This window comes from Tachyglossus aculeatus, chromosome 3, assembly GCF_015852505.1.
Source record: "Tachyglossus aculeatus isolate mTacAcu1 chromosome 3, mTacAcu1.pri, whole genome shotgun sequence".
Lineage (NCBI taxonomy): Eukaryota > Metazoa > Chordata > Mammalia > Monotremata > Tachyglossidae > Tachyglossus > Tachyglossus aculeatus.
In genome coordinates this window covers 12,366,631-12,386,779 of record NC_052068.1, presented here as the reverse complement: position 1 = coordinate 12,386,779, position 20,149 = coordinate 12,366,631, and the positions used below count along the sequence as shown (strand labels likewise).

Sequence of the window (20,149 nt, the reverse complement as noted above, 5' to 3'; positions counted from 1 at the left end):
TGTTAATGATGTCCAGCCCTTAGAACAGTACTTTGCAAATCGTAAACACTTAATAAATGCCATTATTATTATTATTATTATTATTATCTAGCTTTACTTCTATTTATTCTGATGACACCTGTCCACATGTTTTGTTTTGTTGTCTGTCTCCCCCTTCTAGACCGTGAGCCCATTGTTAGGTCGGGACTTTCTTTATATGTTGCCAACTTGTACTTCCCAAGCTCTTAGTACAGTGCTCTGCACACAATAAGCGCTCAATAAATACGATTGAATGAATGAATGAATTCCTGCCAAGATGATTTACAGTCTGGGGGGGAAAACACACTGCAAAATGAAGTACAGATTTGTATATAAGCACTGTGGAGCTGACTATTAAGTGCTAAAGGCTAGAGATCCAAATGCAAGGGCAACACAGAAAGGAATAGAGGAAATGCGGGGTATATAGTATATTGATGCCTGTTTACTCTTTACTTCTTTTGATGTCTATCTCTCCCTTCTAGACTTTGAGCCCATTGTGGGAAGGAATTGTCTCTCTTTGTTGCTGAACTGTACTTTCCAAGAACTTAGTACAGTGCTCTACACACAGTAAGTGCTCAATAAATATGATTAAATGAATGAATGAGGGTTTAGTAGAAGAAGTCCTCCTGGAGGAGATGTGCTTTTAATAAAGGTTCAAAGGAGGGGAAAGTAGTGGTCTGTCAGATATGAAGGGGAAGGTAGTTCCAGAATAGGGGAAGGACATGGGCAAGTGGCCTGCAGTGACATAGACGAGACTGTGGTAGAGATAGAGAAGAGAGTGGTGTGGAGATAAGGACTGATTGGATCTGCAAAGTAGCAAAGGGCTGATTTTCTGATGTGAAGGAAGAACCAATATGGTTTGGCAATCGAGTGAATATGTGGGTTGAATGAGAGAGATGAGCCAAGGACGATGCCAAGGTTATGGGTTTGTGAGACAGGTAAGAACATAATGCTTTCTACAGTGAAAGAAAAGCTGTGGAGGACAGGATTTGAGTGAGAAGATGAGGAGATCTACTATGAACATCTTGTTTTGGGTATCAGCAGGATATGGTATTAAAGATGACCTGAAGGCAGGAGAAAAGACTGCAGAGTTAGGGAGAGATTAGGGCTAGAGAAATAGATTTGGGAATCATCTGCATAGAGATGGAAGTTGAAGCTAGGAGTGCAAGGGGCTTTTCCAAGGAAGTGGGTGTAGATGAAGAACAGAAGGGGACCCAGAACTGAGCTGTCAGGGACTCTCACAGTTGGAAGGTGGAAGGCAGAGGAAAGAGCTTGTGAAAGAGACTGAGAATGAGAGGTTCCAGGAAAAGGAGAAGCAGCAGAGAAAATTGTCAGTGAAGTCAGGTTTGGATAATGCTTCTAAGAGAACCTAAGCTGTTTCTAAGCTGTCCAAGGCAGCTAGGAGGTCAAGGGGGATTAGAATGAAGTAGAGGCCATTGCATTTGGGAAGAATGAGACAATTGGTGACCTTTGAAAAGGAGTTTCTGTGGAGCGAAGGAAATGGAAGCCAGATTAGAAGGAGTCAAGGAGAGAATTGGAGGAGAGGAAGTGGAGGCAGCTGGTGAAGACAACTCATCCCAGAAATTGGAAGAGTAATGCTAAGAGGCAGAGGGGACCATTACTGAAGGGAGTCGTGGGGTAAAGGAAGGTTTTTTCTAGGATGGGGAGACAAGAACATGTTTGAGAGAAGTAGGCAAGAGGCCATTGGAAAGCGAACAATTGATGGTGGCAGTCAGGGAGGAAAGAAGGGAAGGGGCAAGGATTTTAATAAGGTGTAAAGGGCTGGGGTAGGAGCAGAAACGATTTGGAGAGGAAGCAGAAAATCTCTTCAGAGAGTGCCGGGAAAAATGGGAGCACTGAAGAAAGGGTAGGGCACAGGAGGGCCAGGAGAGGATCACAAGAGACTTAGGGAGATCACACGTAATGATTTCAATTTTATCAATAAAGTACTTGTCCAGGTCATTAGGGATACGAGACGGTGGGAACAGTGGCTCAGGAGATATGAGGAGGAAGTTGAATTTCTGAAAGAGCTGGCATGTACAATGAGTGTGGGCGTCAATAAAGTTGGAGAAATTGCTTTTGTTGCCAAAGAGAGCAGGTGAGGTGGGTTTGACATGGCAGGAAAGGGGCATTGAGGATTCAAGGAGTCAGAAGACTTGCTGCTGGGTTTTCTGAGGTGGTTCCATGAAGGATATAATCTCTGGTGCCAAAGTGATGATCACAGGAAGGAAACTCGAGTCACATGGGTCTGGGGTGCGGGGAGGGCATGGACGACCAGGGACTTGGGTGCTGATGGGACAGTGGTCCTAACTGAAAATGATGAACCAAAAACGTTGGCCTCTCAGTTCAGTCCCACTCCCTCCCAGCAGGATGAAGCTTCCTCCCTCTGGTTCTCACATCCCTCCCTCTGACCTGTCACCAGCACTGACCAGAACAGTTGACAGCGGCGTCTTCCTTGTGGTCACAGTCGGTGCGGCCCCAGGGGGCTGCCGGACAGTCCCAGAGAGAGGCCTCGCTGCCCTGGCACCGGACCTCATCCAGCCAGATGGTGCCCGTCCCCGGACCGAAGGCCGCCCGTCCCGGGGCTGCCAGCGCCGCTCCGCAGCCCAGCTGTCGGCACACTACGTGGGCATCTGCCAGGTCCCAGGCGTCATCGCAAACCGTGCCCCATGACCCGACGTGCCACACCTCTACACGTCCCGAGCAGCCGTCCTCACCGCCCCGCACGCGCACCTTCTCCTGCGCTGAAAACAACACCTCTGTCCATCTCACCCACACCACCGGGGGCAATGAGGGGGCAGAGAGGGGCAGGGCAAGGAAAAGGAATAGTAGGGTAGACAGACACATGGGGAGAGAGAGAGAAAGAGAGAAACACAGGGAGAGATAAAATAGGGAGAGAAAAATATGGAGACAGAGATGGAAAAGTAGGGTGAGGAAGATGGAGAAGTAAAGGGAGATGGAGAGGAAAACAGAGAGGGAGGAGACTGGAGAAGAAAGAAGGAAATAGAAAAGGAGAGGGAGAAGAAGAGAGAGAAGAAAAGGAAGTGGGAGAGGAAAAAGGGAGAAGGAGGAAAAGAGAGAGTGAGAAAGAGGGGGTCAGATTGGAGTGAGAGGAGAGGAGAGATGAACCAGATACCTGTGCAGTTGTTGAAGACTGAGCATTTAAGGGTCTCTTCCGGGCTCTCATTTTTTTCATCTCTCTCTTCTGAGGAGGGAAAAGGGAAGGGAATTACTGTAGCCAATGATGCTGGATAGAAATACCAACTGCTACCATGCTGGAAGCGACATGGCTTAGTGGCTAGAGCATGGCTTGGGAGCCAGAAGGTCATGGGTTTTAATCCCATCTCCTCCACTTGTCTGCTGTGTGATTTAGGCAAGTCACTTCACTTCTATGTGCCTCAGTGACCTCATCTGCAAAATGGGGATTGAGAATGTGAGCCTAACATGGAACATGGGCTGTAACCAACCCAATTTGTTTATATCCACCCCAGCATTTAATATAGTGTCTGAAACATAGTAAGCACTTAACAAATACCATAATTATTATTATTATCATTATTATTATTATTAATATACTTTAACCAACCACTCCCAATCTTACAAAGATGGTGAGTGTATATAATGTTCAAATATTAGCCTTCACATCCTTTGAGCAACAAAACATCATGCATTAACACATTGGAGATCTGCCAATACCTATGAAATATCGGTGTAATTTTCTCATCCTAAATTGAAAAGGGCTTTAATTGCTTTATTCAAGTTGTCAAAATGCTTCCTAGAGATATATGTAAACCAGAGTTGTTTCTGTTATGCAAAGACTGTAACAGGAAAGGTTATGTGTATATGTTTGTACATATTTTTTACTCTATTTATTTATTTATTTATTTTTCTTGTACATATCTAGTCTATTTATTTTATTTTGTTAGTAAGTTTGGTTTTGTTCTCTGTCTCCCCCTTTTAGACTGTGAGCCCACTGTTGGGTAGGGACTGTCTCTATATGTTGCCAATTTGTACTTCCCAAGTGCTTAATACAGTGCTCTGCACACAGTAAGCGCTCAATAAATATGATTGATTGATTGATTGATTATAATATCCAGCTGAGGAAAGCAGAGTTTGCAGAGTCGTTTCAAAGCGAGAGAGCCCTGTAATCAAGAGTGGAATTGAAATTAGCTAGTGCTAACCCTGCCCACGAAGAGCTTTCACTCTCATGTTACATCACAAATCAAGAGACTCTATTGCCTAAAGTGGTTTCCAGGCCAGAGACAATAGAAGGACAAGGTGATCACCTTGGCAACTGATCCAGGCTTCTTCCGTCCTGGGGCACGAATGTGGATGCCAAGGTGAGGAGGGGCACTGCCACAGAGAGGTGTGGTGCTTCTCTCGGCATTCAATATGGTCCACCCAGGTCAACCTGGATTCTGCATCTGGTTCTGGTGTGTCCAAGAGCTGCCCCCGGGCTCCACATTGCAGCTGTTTGCATATCACGGTGAGGGAGACACCCGTCAGGGAGTTATGGCATACGCTTCCCCACGTCCCATTGTAGAAAACCTCCAGCCGTCCGGTACAGGCCCAGGAACCACCAGCGAGCCGCATGTCTATGAACTCTGAGGAGAGAGGAACCGCTGAGAATCTGTGTCGGCTAAGGGGCAAAACCTGAAGTTTGAAGCCGTGGGGCCTAGTGGAAGGAGCCCGGGCAAAAGAGTCAGGAGGACTGGATTTTAATACCGCCTCCACCATGTGCCTCCTGTGTGACCTTGAGCAAGCCACTTAACCTACTTGGGACTCAGTTTCCTCATTTGTAAAATATGGTATAATACCTGTTTTTCCCTCTCCCTTAGACAGAGAACCCCATGTCCTCGAGGAGGCCTTCCCTGCTCTCCCTTCTGTATCATCTACTCAGGTCAGTGACATTTGCACATTTGATAGTCACCCCACCTCCAACCCCACAGCACTTATGTACCCATCCTTAAATTATATATTATGCATTACTTATTTATATATATTAATGTTGGTCTCCCCCTCTAGACTGTAAGCTTGTCGAGGGCAGGGAAAATGTATGCTCATTCTTCTGGATTGTACTCTCCCAAGCACTTAATACAGTACTCAACACATAGTAAGCACTCTAGAAGCACCACTGATTGACTGTTTCCGGTTGGCTTATATTGTGGTGTTGAATGAATGCCCCATTGGAGCCCACCACCCCTCTTCTCACACAACGCGGAGACGACCCCCAAGGGATGCAGAACTTGCCCGAGCAGAGAACGCCGACGTCCTCCTTGTGTCGGCAGTTGTGTTGGCCCCAGCCGGCGGAGGGGCACTGCCAGAGGCGAGACTCGTTCCCCGTGCAGGCCAGCTCGTCCAGCCAGATGGGCCCTGTCCCGGCCCCATACCCGGTGGGGGCGGGGGCCCCGAGGGCCATGCCACAGCTCAGCTGCCGGCAGACTACCTGGGCATCTGCCAGGTCCCAGGAGTCGTCGCAGACCGTCCCCCAGTGCCCATCGTGGAGCACCTCCACCCTCCCAGCACAGCGCCCAGGACCTCCTGCCAGACGCAGGCCTTCGCTCTCTGCAGGCATGGATGAGAGACATAGCCAGGGGTGGGGCAATGGGACCACCATCGGGGCTGGGACAAGACTTGGGATGGGGCTAGTGGTGGGGAACATGGCTGGGGAGGGGGGGCAATGGTCAAAGTGGGACCATGATCTTGAAAGGGACTGGGGGTGGGATTACTGCCGGGGGTGGGGCAGGGCCCTGGTGGGAACTTACCAGAGCAAACAACGCCCACATCCCAGGCCATCCCCGCAGGAGATGGCGGGGTGATGGAGACCTGGCATTGTGTCAGGCGGGTTTCGTTCCCAGCACAGGTGACAGCGCTGAGCCCCACGGGGGTGGCCTCTGGGCCGCAGGCCATCTGATCGAGGCTGTAGGCTCTGTGAGCCTCTCCACAGTGCAGCTGTCGGCACACCACCCCGGCCTCCACCAGGCCCCAGGCCTCAGCCACGATCCGACCCCAGGCACCCCGCAGGAATATCTCCACACGGCCGTCACACCGGCTCTGCCCGCCCTGCAGCCGCAGCACCTCCGCCGATTCACCTGGGCTCAGGGAGAGCGAAAATGTGGACACATGCAGAGAGGGACTGCCAGCATCCCTCTGAGAAGGGCAGCACTCAGAAGAGACAACGACCAGAGCAAGAACTCCTCACTGAAGGAGGGTAAGAACTGACAGGAAGACTACCATCAGCTGCAGGGTGGTGAGCTCTTATTCAACATTTCAAGCGAGGAAAGAAAGAGAGAACAATCTTATTCCCATAGAGCAGGAAACCCATGGATGATTTCATGCGGAAAATAATATAAGCCATCCCCTCAGGGTACCAGGTAATGTATGCATATACTCCAATGCATATATGCTTAAGAAGCAAAGCGTCCTAGTGGATAAAGCATGAATCTGGCAGTCATAAGGACCTAGGTTTTTATCCCGGCTCCACCATCTGTCGGCTATGTAAGCTTAGGCGAGTCAATTCACTCTTCTGGGCTTCAGTTCCCTCATTTGTTACATGAAGATGAAGACTGTGAGCCCCATGTAGAACAGTAGCTGGGTCTAATCTGATTGGCTTGTATCTACCTCAGCACTGAGTACAGTGCCTGGCACATTGTAGGTACTTAGCAAATGCCATTAAAAATAATAATGAAGAATAATCATTTTTGTGATGCGCTTACTGTATGTCACTGTATTAAGGGCTGGGGCAGATGCAGGATCATCACGTCCCATATTTGGCTCACAGTCTAAGTTGGAGGGTGAACAAGTGTTGAATACTTATTTTGCAGATGAGTAACTGAAGCAAAGAGAAGTTAAGTGACCTGCCCAAGGTCACACAGCAAGAACATGGTGGGGTCAGGATTAGAATGCAGATCTTCTGATGTCCAGGACCTTGCTCTTTCGGCCTGGCCACACTGCTTTTCTGACAGAGGCAATGGCAGAGGCAGTGGCAATGACTCTTCCAAAGGTGTTGGACATGGATGACCACCCAATGGTCATCTGTGAAATTTCCCAAGGATGGAGGCCATATGGGATTTCCCAAAGATGGCTGACACCTGGTCTTTGTCCTAGATGACGGGTCCACTACCATCTTTTACAAAAATGGCGATGGGAGGGAAGGGCCCTCTAGCAGGGAATACATTGCGGTCTAGGAGTCCAATTGCTCAGGATGTTGGGTTGAGGGGGTGGCAGGGGCAGCAGGCAAGAGAAACACTTTTCTGCAAAATGTTGCCCATGATATCACTGCACCATACGGTGCCTAAAATGACATCAGGAGGAATGGTCAGGATGGGGCAACTGACTGAAGCTAGCCCTGATCACCCTTTCTCTCTTTCGGGTATGATTCCAAATAAATTCAGAGCTAATGTTTCTGAAATCAGCTTCTCCGTTCTGGGTGGATCAGAATGAACTTGAAGGGGTTGCCCTTATTTTCACGAAGAAACCATTCTATGTCCAGAGCTGGCTGTTCATTGGTGACCCCGCAGCTGGACAGTACTGCCCAGTCCTCCACCCACCCCCAGTGCCCATTCCGGGCTGGCACTCACCGGAGCAGATGGCATTGGCCACGTGGTGGGGCGGGCAGGAGGAGGCCCCCAGGGCGCTCCGCGGGCAGTTCCACAGATGGGGCTCTGTCCCCGTGCAGTGAAAGGCATCGGTCCAGGCAGGGCCATCTCCTGACCCGAAGAACACTCCACCCGCGGTCGCCAAGGCCACCCCACAGCCCAGCTGGTGGCAGAGGACGTGGGCATCTGCCAAGTCCCAGTGGGCGGCGCACAGGGGGCCCCATGACCCCCCAACCTGCAGCTCCACTCGCCCCTCACAGCGGCTGCTGCCATTCACCAGCCTGTATTCTGTGTGGGACAAAATAAATCACATCAGTCCATCAGTATTTACTGAGTTCCTACCATGTGCAAAACCCAGTAATAGATGCTCGAGTGAGTACAATCAATCTATCATATTTATTGAGCGCTTACTGTGTGCAGAGCACTGTACTAAGTGCTTACAATAGAATCATATCAGATCCCTCTCCACAGAGTTGACAGAAGTCAGCACGAGGCGCAAGAACAGTAATCGATTATGGGTCAGAGAAAGTAATAGTGTATTTATGATAGGTGCATAGGTTCTGGAGAAGCAGTTGGAGGATATAAAGTAGAAAGATTAGAACTCAATCAGGGAAGGCTTCCTAGACTCCGCTCTCTCATTCGCCCCACATATCCAATCCATCACCAAAACCTGCCAGTCTCTCCTCCACAACATCACTAAGATCTGCCCTTGCTTCTCCATCCAAACAGCCACCTTGCTGGTTCAATCTCTCATTCTATCCCGACTGAATTACTGCATCAGCCTCCTCTCTGATCTCCCATCCTCCTGTCTCTCCCTGCTTCAGTCTATACTTCACTCTGCTGCCCAGATTATCTTTGTACAAAAATGTTCTGGGCATGTCACTCCCCTCCTCAAAAATCTCCAGGGGCTATTTATCAACCTACAAATCAAATAAAAACTCCTCACTCTCAGCTTCAAAGTTCTCCATCATCTCGCCCCCTCCTAAATCACCTCCCTTCTCTACTACAGCCCAACCCGCATGCTCTGCTCCTCTGTCACTAATCTCCTCACTGGGCCTCATTTTTGCCTGTCCCACCGTCGACCCCTGGCCCAGGGCCTTCCCCGGGCCTGGAATGCCCTCCCTCCACACATCAGGAAAACTAGCTCTCTTCCTCCCTTCAAAATCCTACTGACAGCTCACCTCCTCCAGGAGGCCTTCCCAGACTGAGCCCCCTTTTTCCTTTCCTCCCCTCCCCATAGCCACCCCCACCCTACCTCCTTCCCCTCCCCACAGCACTTGTATATATTTGTACATATTTATTACTCTATTTCACTTGTACATATTTACTACTCTATTTTACTAATGATGGGCATATAGCTATTATTCTATTTATTCTGATGGTTTTGACACCTGTCTACATGTTTTGTTTTGTTGTCTGTCTCCCCCTTTTACAATGTGAGCCCAGTGTCTCCCCCTTCTAGACTGTCTCCCCCTTCTAGAGAAGCAGCGTGGCTCAGTGGAAAAAGCTTGGGCTTTGGAGTCAGAGGTCATGGTTTCAAATTCCAGCTCTGCCAATTGCCAGCTGTGTGTCTTTGGGCAAGTCACTTAACTTCTCTGTGCCTCAGTTGCCTCATCGGTAAAATGGGGATTAAGACTGTGTACCCCCTGTGGGACAACCTGATCACCTTGTAACCTCCCTAGTGCTTAGAACAGTGCTTTGCACATAGTAAGTGCTTAATAAATGCCATTATTATTATTATTTTCCAGAGCCCATTGTCTATATGTTGCCGACTTGTACTTCCCAAGCACTTAGTACAGGGCTCTGCATACGGTAAGTGGTTAATAAATACGATTGAATGAATGAATGAATGAATGAATAGTTGGACTTGTAGATGGGGAGAGTAGTGGTCTGCTGCATGTGAAGCAGGAAGAAATTCCAGGCAGGAGGAAGGGTGAGAGCAAGAAGACAGCGATAGAAAAGATGAGAGCAATTCACAAGGAGTAGGTTGGCTCTAGACTCAGCCCTCTTTTACTTTTCTTCCACACCTCTCTACCCTTCTGCACGGTCCCAATTTGCTCTTTTTATTCACCCACCTGCCCCAGCCCCAAAGCATTTATTCATTCATTCATTCAATCGTATTTATTGAGCGCTTACTGTGGGCAGCGCTTGGGAAGTACACGTTGGCAAACTATAATAATAATAATAATAATAACATATAGAGACAGTCCCTACCGAACAGCAGGCTCACAGTCTAGAAGGGGGAGACAGAGAACAAAACAAAACATATTAACAAAATAAAATAAATAGAATAGTAAATATGTACAAGTAAAATAAATAAAGTAATAAATCTGGACAAACATATATACAGGTGCTGTGGGGAGGGGAAGGAGGTAAAGTGGGGGAGAGGGGGAGAGGAAGGAGGGGGCTCAATCTGGGAAGGCCTCCTGGAGGAGGTGAGCTTTTAGTAGGGCTTTGAAGGGAGGAAGAGAGCTAGCTTGGCGGATGTGCAGAGGAAGGGCGTTCCAGCCCTGGGGGAGGATGTGGGCCGGGGATCGATGGCGGGACAGGCGAGAACAAGGCACAGTGAGGAAGTTAGCAGCAGAGTAGTGGAGGGTGTGGGCTGGGCTGTAGAGGGAAAGAAGGGAGGTGAGGTAGGAGGGGGCGAGGGGATGGAGAGCCTTGAAGCTCTCCAAGAGGCCTTCTCTGACTAAGCCCTCCTTTCCTCTTCTCCCACTGTCTTCTCCATCACTCTGACTTACTCCCTTTACTCATCCCCCCACCTTACCCCAGAGGACTTATGTCCATATCTGTAATCGATTTGTTTATATTATTGTCTGTCTTCCCCTCTAGACTGTAAGCTCCTTGTGGGCAGGGGATGTGTCAGTTTATTGCTGTTTTGTACTTTCTTAAGCACTTAGTACAGTGCTCTGCACAGAGCAAGTGCTCAATCAATACGACTGAATGAATGAATGAATTGAATTGAATGAATGAATGCTTGGGAGAGTACAGTATAACAGAGTTGGTCAACCCGTTCCTTGCCCATGGTGGAGATGATGGAGCCTCTTGTTGGGAAAAGTTGGCACAATCCCAGAGCAGCAGGGATAAAGGGAACCAGAAGCACCTGGGGGCAAAACAATCACCTTGAAGAATCACGTTCCCCTGGGGAAGAGACCCGGACACTCAGACATCCCCAAGTATTGGGTCTGGGGGACTCACCTGAGCAGCGGACGGCGGCATCCTGTCTGTGGGAGCAGGGTTTTGTCCGCGCGGGCCCGCGGGGGCAGTGGAACAGGAGAGACTCGTTCCCTCGGCAGCGGAAGGTCTCCTGGGTCCACTGAGGGCCCTGCCCCCGGCCAAAGCCAGCACCTCCAGGGGTGGACACGGCGGCTCCGCAGCTCAGCTCCCGGCAGACCACATGGGCCGTGGCCAGGTCCAGGTCCGACTGGCAGATCGTGCCCCACTCCAGGCCCCGCCGCACCTCCAAGCGCCCCGCGCATGGGTGCTCCCCACCCACAAGGCGCACCTCCCGGTGCCCTGCGGAGACAAGCAGACACTCAACCGCTGCAACCCTCTCAGTCCCCACATGCCCACAAAACCAATCCTGACCTTCCATGTTCACGCCGGGTCTCCCTGCCAGTTTGGCCCTAACTAAATAAGTGGACCCACAATGTCCTCAGCGCCCCCACACAGAGCGACGACAGATCCTCCTCATTCAGACCGAGAAACAGTCTTTTCTCCTAAGAACATCTAATACTTGGGGGTCCCAGTCTCCTCTTCATCCAGGAAACTATTACCTCAGAATCATAGCAGTAATATCAATGTTAATGCCAACGATAAGGCCCACTCTCCAGTCGGGGACTTCAAAGACCTCACTCTGCCCCCTTCACTCACTTCCTGCCTAGTTAATGAAAACCAGGCTGTTTCCATTAGAAAATCACAAAGGACTGTAAGCTTCTTGAAGGCAGTGATCGTACCTACTTAGTCATTGAGACTCTCTCAAAAGCCTGGTAGACTGCTGTGCACACAGAAGCAGCATGGCCTGGTGAAAAAAGCATGGAATGGGAGCCAGAGGACCTAGATTCTAACCCAGGCTCCTCTGTTTCTCTGGTGGGTGCCCTTGGGCAAGTCGCTTTGCTTTTCTGTGCCTCAGTTATCTCATCTTTACAATTTTGGTTAAATCTTCCTCCCTTTGATTTAGACTGTGAGCTCAATGAGGGTCAGGGACTGTGTCCAACTTGACTATCTTGTATCTACCCCAGAACTTAGAACAGTTCTCGACTCAAAGTAAGTTTTTAACAATAACAGAAAAGTAAAAAGAAAGCATATGGTGCTCAATACATACCATTATTGAAATAAAGGCAGCTTGGGGACAGTGGAGCAAGTGGGTATGAGGATTGGGGAAAGGGCAGGAAAGGGAGGATAATAAATGTGAATAAATGAAAAATGTTTTTGCGATTGATGGATAGGTATGCTCAATGGGTCTGTGACAAAAGAATTGAGCATGAAGCAACATGGCTTAGTGGGAGTCAGAGGAGGTGGGTTCTAATCTCAGCTCTGCCACTTGTCTGCTGTGTGATGTTAGGCAAGGCAGTTGACTTTTCTGTGCCTCATGTGAGCCCCACGTGGGACAAACCAATTACCTTGTATCTACCCCAGGGCTTAGAACAGTGCTTGGCACATAGTAAACGCTTAACAAATACCATCATAATTATTATTATTATTATTATTATTATTTGCCGCCTGGGTATGAACTCCCAAGAAGAGAATTCCCATTCTGGATTGATTATTTGATTTCCTCCTTAATACATGGATATATCTTCTTCCAGTTGGAAGCCAAGCTCACCTGAACAGATCACTTCAGACGCTGAATCTAGATCGCAGCTATCTAAAAGTGTTTGTTGAAATAAGCAGTTTAGGATAGTAGGTTCAGTGCCCTGACAGGTCACAGCCTTGGATGTATTTCCCAAGTCTTCTCTTAGATGGGCGTCCTTGGAAGGTTGAAGCGCTGAACCACATCCCAGCTCTCTGCAAAGAACAGTGGCCTCTTTGCTCCAAAAGCCACATGTGATCCTCAAATGTTCTGAGGACATGATTTGTCCCAGAAACCCAGCACAGGGGCTATTTCCTTTCACCAGCATTGCTTTCGAATAGACACTCTCTGCAACAACACAGACCTGAGAGTCAGGGAAAACATTCCACTAAATCAATCAATTTTCAAAGAAAGTCTTTCAAAACCTTCATGGGCAATTTCCCATTTTCAGAGAGAAACACAAATTTGAATTCAAAGAGTTCCGTACTTTCTTCTATTGGCACCCTGGACCCTGGAGAGGAGAGTCCACCCAGTGAGACAGTTTGTGGGTTTTAGGGTGCACAGGTATTCCTAGAGGAAATACTCAACCCTGTCCAATTCAGACAGATGGATGTTTTCATTGAGACACCAGAAATATGGGGCTTGTAGCTATATGTTTTCAATTTGTACCAGGCTGTCCCCTTTAGCTCTCCTATGAATCGACGTCTCATCGGGGCAGAAAGGTTTATGTACGCTGATGAAGCTTAGGGCTCTGCCATATAGGGCTACCTATAATGGAAAGGTCTAAACTGAAGCATCAGACAAAGTCAATTCAGATGTGCTGGTCAGCAGAGAAAGAGTCAAAGGGGGATGTTCAAGTGATCAAAACGTGGATCAAAGACAATGGCAGAGACTCAAGTTTTTACTGTGCAGAAGAAAGCAATGGTAAACCACTTCCATATAAACAATATTTATATTGTGTGCTTACTATGTGCAGAAAGCACTGTAGTAAGCACTTGGGAGAGTACAATACAATCTGGTTGATAGAAAGGATCCCTGCCTTCAGGGAATTTACAATCTAGTGGGGAGATGTTTGGAAATTTGAGACCACCACTGTCTTACCTGTACAAAGGACACAATTAAACCAGTCATGGGAACAGTCCTTCCAACTCCAGTCCCCTTGATTGCAGTTCCGGAAAGAAGATTCGTTGCCTTTACATGAAACTCCATGCAGCCAGGGAGCATTTGACAAGTCTTGATAATATTGAATCACTGGAGAAAACTTTGGCGCTGCTAAGGCGGTTCCACAGTTCAGGTGTTTACAAACCACGGCTGCTTCTTCCATATCCCAGGAATGACTGCACACCAACCCCCACTGATCCTGGTGGTTAACCAGAACGATTCCTGAACAGGGACCTTCAGAAGAATACAGCTTCACTACTTCCTCGACACATCCTTCAGAGAGAAATAGTCATGAGATAGGTTAGTCATGTTTACATGGAATTTTGGGCTAAAAGGTCTTCAAGATGGTCCCTACTGTTGCCCTTTTCCTCCTCGAGAATCCACAGGCCAGACCTAAACCATCCCAGGGGAGTGAGTAATTGAATTTCTTAGCCTCCACCTGAGGGTCTGAGACTAGTCACTGTGGTCAGCAAGCCACAGGGTAACACAATGCTGCTCTTGAGGATGGCCCCATCTCCCAAGCCTCCACCTCAAACAGTCTTGAGATTCCCAGACTCCAAAATCTCTGTTTGCTTCAAAGGCAGGGTGGGACCATAGGGATGACCAGGCAAAATGACAGACAGCTGAGGGGGAATGCTTAGGCAATGGGGATGAGAAGAGGGAGGACTGGATAACACTTTCATAGTCTTTCTCCTCCATTGCGAGCAGCATGAGTAGCCTCCTACTCCAGAGAAGCCACGCGCCCTCATAATAATTATGGTAGCTATGTTAATAATAATGATAATGATGGCATTTGTTAAGCACTTACTATGTGCACATCATTGTTATAAGTGCTGGGGATGATACAAGGTGATGTTACTTGTTTAACCCTTACTGTGTGCCAAGCGATGGGGTAGATACAAGATTTTCAGGTTGAATACAGTCCCTCACCCACATGGGGCTCAGAGCCTATGGAGAGAGAGTAGGATTTAATTCCTAGAAAGGAAAGTGAGGCAAAGAGAAGTGAAGTGTTGTGCTCAAGGTCACCCGGCAGGTAAGTGTCAAAGGTGGGATAAGAACCCAGGTCCTCTGACTTCCAGGCTCAGGCCATTTCCAGAATGAGAATGGGTAGCCAGAGAGATAGGAGGAGGATAGGAGGAGAACCAGGAGAGGAAAGTGTGAGCGAAGTCAGGGTTCGATAATGTTTCCAGGGGAAGGGGGTGGTCGACCATGTCGATGGCAAATTGAGAGGGCCAGGAGGACTAGAATGGAGTAGAGCCGTTGGATCTGGTAACTAGGAGAGCACCTGTGACCTTTGAGAGCTCAGTTTCTGTGGAGTGAAGAGGACAGAAACCAGATTGGAGGGGGTCAAGGAGAGAATTGGAGAGGGTGTAGACAACTTGCTCAAGGAGTTTGGAGAAGAATGGTAAAAGGGAGATAGGGTGATACTTGGAGGGAGCCATGGGGTTCAGGGAGGGTTTTTAGGATAGGGGAGACATGAGCATGTTGGAAGGCAGTGTGTAAGAAGCCAATGAAGAGTGAACAGTTGAAGATGGCAGTCAGGGAAGGAAGAAGGGAGGAGGCAAGTGTTTTGATGAAGTAAGATGGGATGGGGTTGGATGCACAGGTGGAGGGTGTGGATTTTGAGAGAAGGCAAGAGATCTCAAGGTACTGCTGGGAAGTACTGGATAGTTGAAGAAGAGACAGGAGGAAGGAGGGACTAGAGAAGTGCAGGAGTGGTTTTAAGATGATCATGGCTGATAGTGTCAATTTTCTCAATAAAGAAGGTAACTAGGTCATTAGGGGCCATAGATGGGGAATATGGGGGAACAGAGAGTTTGAGGAGAAAATTAAATGTCTGGAACAACTGGCGAGGGCAATGGACATTCGTGCCAATAAGGATGGAGAAATAATTTTGTCAGGCAGAGGAAAGGGCAGAGTTAAAGAACTCGAAGATGAACTTGAGGTGGACTAGTTCAGCCTGATATCATCATCATCAATCGTATTTATTGAGCGCTTACTGTGTGCACAGCATTGTACTAAGCGCTGATATGTAAATTTACACCAGCAGCAATCTGCGGTTTGTACACGGGAGCAAAGGAAGTGGACTGTAGAGGTGATCCAGGGCTGTGGGTTAGTGGTACAAGCCTGACGAGAGAGAGTTGAGTTCAGTTGAGAGGGCTGCATTGAGATTTGCATAAGGGCTTTGATAAGGTAGTAACTTTTTCATGGAGAGGAAAGGATAGATTACAGAGGTGTTAACATAGAACTAAGAGGATTTGGTGACAGATTGAGTATGTGGGTTGAAACACAGTCAAGGGCTTAAGGATTACAGACCCAACTGGATAGGCAATGCTGAACTGAGGGCAAATTGGAGAAGTCATGTGGAAAGGAAGGCAAATAGTAATTTGAAATTACTAAATCTCTTTTTGTTGTAAAATTTGAAAAAATCCCCATAAAAAACTTCCATTTGACAAAGTTTAGCCAAACTTCTGCCTTCAGTTTCATTTAAGGAAGTTTTTAACTAGGTTACACTCTATGGATATGCTAAATGAACAATCAATAAATAATCAATAAATAATCTTATGTATATATGTGTGTGTATATACATAAGATTATTCATATATATGTAAGTAATGTATATGCATAAGATTATTTATATATATGCATATATATATAATGTAGGGCTGAGGGTGAGGTGAATATCGAGTGCTTAAAGGGCACATATCCACATGCCAGAGTAACTCAGAAGGGAGAGGGAGAAGGGGAAATGAGGAATTAGTTCAGAAAACCTTCTAGGAGATCAATCAATGCATAAATCATCCATATTTATAGAGCACTTACCAATGTGCAGATCAATATGCTAAATCGTTGGGAGAGTACAGTACAGAAGAGTTGGTAGACACGTTCCCTGACCACAATGAGCTTATTGTCTAGAGGGGGAGACAGGCATCAGTAGAAATAAATAAATTACAGATTTGTACATGAATGCTGAGGGTGGGGTGTTTCAGGCACAGTTCTAAGAGCGAGGGTGATGCAGAAGGGAGAGGGAGTAGAGGAAATGAAGGCTTAGATGGGGAAGATCTCTTGGAGGAGATGAGATTTTAATAAGGCTTTGAAGCTGGGGTGGGTGATGGTCTGTCAGATATAAAGAGGGAGGGAGTTCCAGGCCAGAGGCAGGACATGGGAGACGGGTTAATGATGAGAGACACAAAGTCGAAGTACAATGAGTAGGTTGGCCTTAGAGGAGCAACACACACATTCAATCGATCGCTAATTCCGGTGTTTTCAACCTTCAAAATATTGCTAAAATTAACAAGTTAACAAATTACAAACTAACCCCACTAAGCTTCCGCCCGGCCGGCCCCCCCGACCAGATGCCCACCCCACCATCTCCACCTCCCCAAATCCCAAGTTACTCCTTTCCAAGGATCTCGGTGGGTGAACTGTGGAACCGCATGTTAAATTGTTGGCAAATTTAGGAGGAAAGCCTCCGAGTTTCCCATCTCCACTGGATCTCCAGGAAAACCAGTAGTACTTAGCATCCTTCTGGTTTCAGTCCCACAAGCTTGAAACCTCCTTCAGCTGAGCCTGGCACCCTTCGGCCAGTGAAGCAATGACACTCACCCACAAGGCCGGGCCAGATGGCTAGAAGGAGAGGCCCAAGCCTCACTGTGAGGAAAGCTGACATCCTGGGTCCCATCTTCCAGCTCCTCCAGCTCCTGCCCTCACCTCCTCGGCCCCTCTCCCTCCACCAGGGCCTTCTTCAGCGCAGGCAGAAAGAGACAAAGGGGCCAGCGGCAAACATATATAGATTCAGCCGTTGGTGAAAGCCCAGGGCTGGGGCCCAATTGGAATGACGATTACCTTTTATGAAATTATCAGAGGTTTTATCTGAAACATTATAAAACCAAGCATCCAATGAGGTTCTCAGCCTCAGCTATCACCATATATGTGTATGTGTGTGTATCTGAGGAGAGACAAGAGCTAAATGTCTCCTCCCGACTGCGGAAACCAAGAGCGTGCGCAAAAGATCGAGGCAACCAGATGGCAACAAAACTTGTGAATGTCATTTTTTTGTATATGGTATTTGTTAAGTGCTTACTATGTGCCAGACACTGTACTATGTAGTGGATAAGTACAAGCTAATCAGCATGGAAATAGTCCATGTTCCATGTCTTTATCCCCATTTTAAAGATGAGGTAACTGGGACACAGAAAAGCAAAACGGCTTGCCCAAGGTCACACAGAAGTCAAGTGGAGGGGCCAAGTTGTGAACTCTGGTCTTCCTGACTCCCAGGCATGCTCTATCCACTAGACCACACTGTTTCTCTTTACTCAATAAATAATAATAATAATAATGATGGTATGTGTTAAGTCCTTACTGGGACGATCCCACAACAAGCTGCCTTTTTAGTGAGTGTTTGTGACTCCATGAACAACAACAAGGGAGAGACTTTGCAAAGGCACTGATGGGCTCTACCTGAGGCAGGTGATGGTGGGCCTGTGAGGGGTGGAGCATGGAGGGAGGTGTGGCCTTCTCTCCCTGTTCTACCCAGTAACAGGCCTGGACCAATCAATGACTGCTACATAGAGCCACAGCTGTGACACCTAAGGCAGATAAAAGGTGCTTGTTTTGAATCGCGAGAGTCGCGCCAAGGACAGAAGCAGCAGGAGAGCAGCACTTGGAAGCAGAAAGAAATAGCATTGGCAGAACAGGCTCCTTTGACCACAGACTGATACTGGACCCTTGGTGGAGTGAGTGAGTATGTGTAAGTGTCACCCCTTGCACATTGGTAAAACTAAGTAAAAAGCTTTCCACGGTAACCTTGGCGATCAGAGTTGATTGCCACTTGTCAGCAGTGGGACCTTGGGCAAGTCAGTCTGTCAGTCAGTGATCATATTTATTGAGCGCTTACTGTGTGCAGACCACTTTACTATTGCTTGGGAGAGTCCAAGATAGCAACATAACAGACACATTCCCTTCCTACAATGAGCTTACAGTCAGGAGGAAGAAACAGACACTAATATAAATAAATAAAATAACAGACCTATACCTAAGTACTGTGGGGCTGGGATGGGGGATGAATAAAGGGAGCAAGTCAGGGTGACACAGAAGGGAGTGAAAGAAGAGGAGAGAAGGAGTTAGGGAAGTCCTCTTGGAGGAGATGGGCCTTCAACAAGACTTAGGAGTTGGGGAGAGTCGTTGTCTGAAAGATATGAAGAGGTAGGGCAGTCCAGGCCAGAGGCAGGACATGGACTAGGAGTCAGCCGTGAGATAGATGAGGTCGTGGAACAGTGAGAAGTTTGGCATTGCAGGAGCAGAAAGTGCAGGCCAGGTTGTAATAGGAGAGTAGCAAGTGACGTAGGCAGGGGAAAGGTGACTGAATGCTCTAAAGTCAATGGTAAGGAGTTTCTGTTTGATGTGGATAAGCAACCACTGGAGGTTTTTGAGGAGTAGGGAAACATGGCCCAAATGTCTCTATAGAAAAATGATCTGGGCAGCAGAGTGAAATATGGACTGGAGTGGGGAAAGACCCGAGGCAGAGAGGTCAGCAAAGAGTCTGTTAAGGTAATCAAGGAGGGATAAGATAAGGTAGCAGTTTGGATGGAGAGGAAAGGGCGGATCATAGAAATGTTGAGAATGTCAAACCGAAGGGATTTAGTAATGGATTAGATATGTGGGTTGAATGAGAGAGTTAGGAGTCAAGGATAACATCAAGATTACGGGCTTGTGAAACAGGAAGTATGGTGGTGCCGCATTGCCAATAATACTACTATATTATTATTAAATGTTTAATAAATACCATTATTATTATTATCATTATCATAGAGGATCCCTGAAGGTTCTGAGGGAGGCTCATGAGTCCCGGAATGCTGATATGGGAGTACAGAGGGCCCTGCAGGGAACAGAATTAAATCCAGAGAAAGAAGGCTTAACCTCTTAACCTAGATTTGTTTCAGTTAATACCTTATTAACAATAAATTAAATATTGCAGAGAGCCCAGATCTTGGTGTCAGCCTGCGGTAGGGGCTGAGATGGAAGCTCAGGGTGACAAGGAAACACGTGACCTGGGGAGCCGTGAGCAGGAGTGCTTTGTCTGAGAGCTTCCTGCAACCAGCCCCAGGAAGGGGGTGGTAGGCTAGTCTACAATGACCTCTACACTTTGGGGGACTGCCTTCCATCATAGAATAGTAGGAAAAAGAGGGGAGCAGGGACTCAAGAGACATGGAGAAGGACTCCCCAAACCTGCAGAAGAGGAATGAAAAATCTGGAGGCCATAAGGATCCAGTGGAGGCTGATTGGGGTCCTGACAGTCCTACGCCAACACCGGAGGCTCTTTCGGCCAAGGTTTAGGACTGAAAAGCCCCGGTAACATCATATTATATTACATTTACATATGATAATTTTTGTACTTAAGTGCTTACTGCATGCCAAATAACATTTATCAACGCATATGTATATTCAGTTCTCCATTCATTTCTGATTTATTCTATTTCCTCCCAACACAGTCACTCCATTCCCCATCTATAATAGTAATAATAATAATAATAATGGTATTTGTTAAGCGCTTACTATGTGCCAAGCACTAGAGTAGATA

At 47.5% G+C, this 20,149-nt stretch overlaps 1 protein-coding gene across 1 annotated transcript in view; it reads right to left on the bottom strand.

Moving 5' to 3' along the window:
* Nucleotides 1–2,433: 2,433 nt before the first annotated feature.
* LOC119925225 (scavenger receptor cysteine-rich domain-containing protein SCART1-like) overlaps nucleotides 2,434–20,149 on the bottom strand; it is a 28,690-nt gene continuing 10,974 nt past the window's right edge. Inside the window, exons 2-12 of the mRNA XM_038743327.1 lie at nucleotides 19,712–19,797; nucleotides 17,416–17,442; nucleotides 13,510–13,842; nucleotides 12,442–12,756; nucleotides 10,815–11,132; nucleotides 7,599–7,904; nucleotides 5,784–6,110; nucleotides 5,269–5,583; nucleotides 4,305–4,622; nucleotides 3,155–3,223; nucleotides 2,434–2,762 (exon numbers count right to left, since the gene is read on the bottom strand). Coding sequence (XP_038599255.1) covers nucleotides 2,434–2,762; nucleotides 3,155–3,223; nucleotides 4,305–4,622; nucleotides 5,269–5,583; nucleotides 5,784–6,110; nucleotides 7,599–7,904; nucleotides 10,815–11,132; nucleotides 12,442–12,756; nucleotides 13,510–13,842; nucleotides 17,416–17,442; nucleotides 19,712–19,797 — 2,743 coding nt within the window. The remainder of the gene's footprint in view (nucleotides 2,763–3,154; nucleotides 3,224–4,304; nucleotides 4,623–5,268; nucleotides 5,584–5,783; nucleotides 6,111–7,598; nucleotides 7,905–10,814; nucleotides 11,133–12,441; nucleotides 12,757–13,509; nucleotides 13,843–17,415; nucleotides 17,443–19,711; nucleotides 19,798–20,149) is intronic.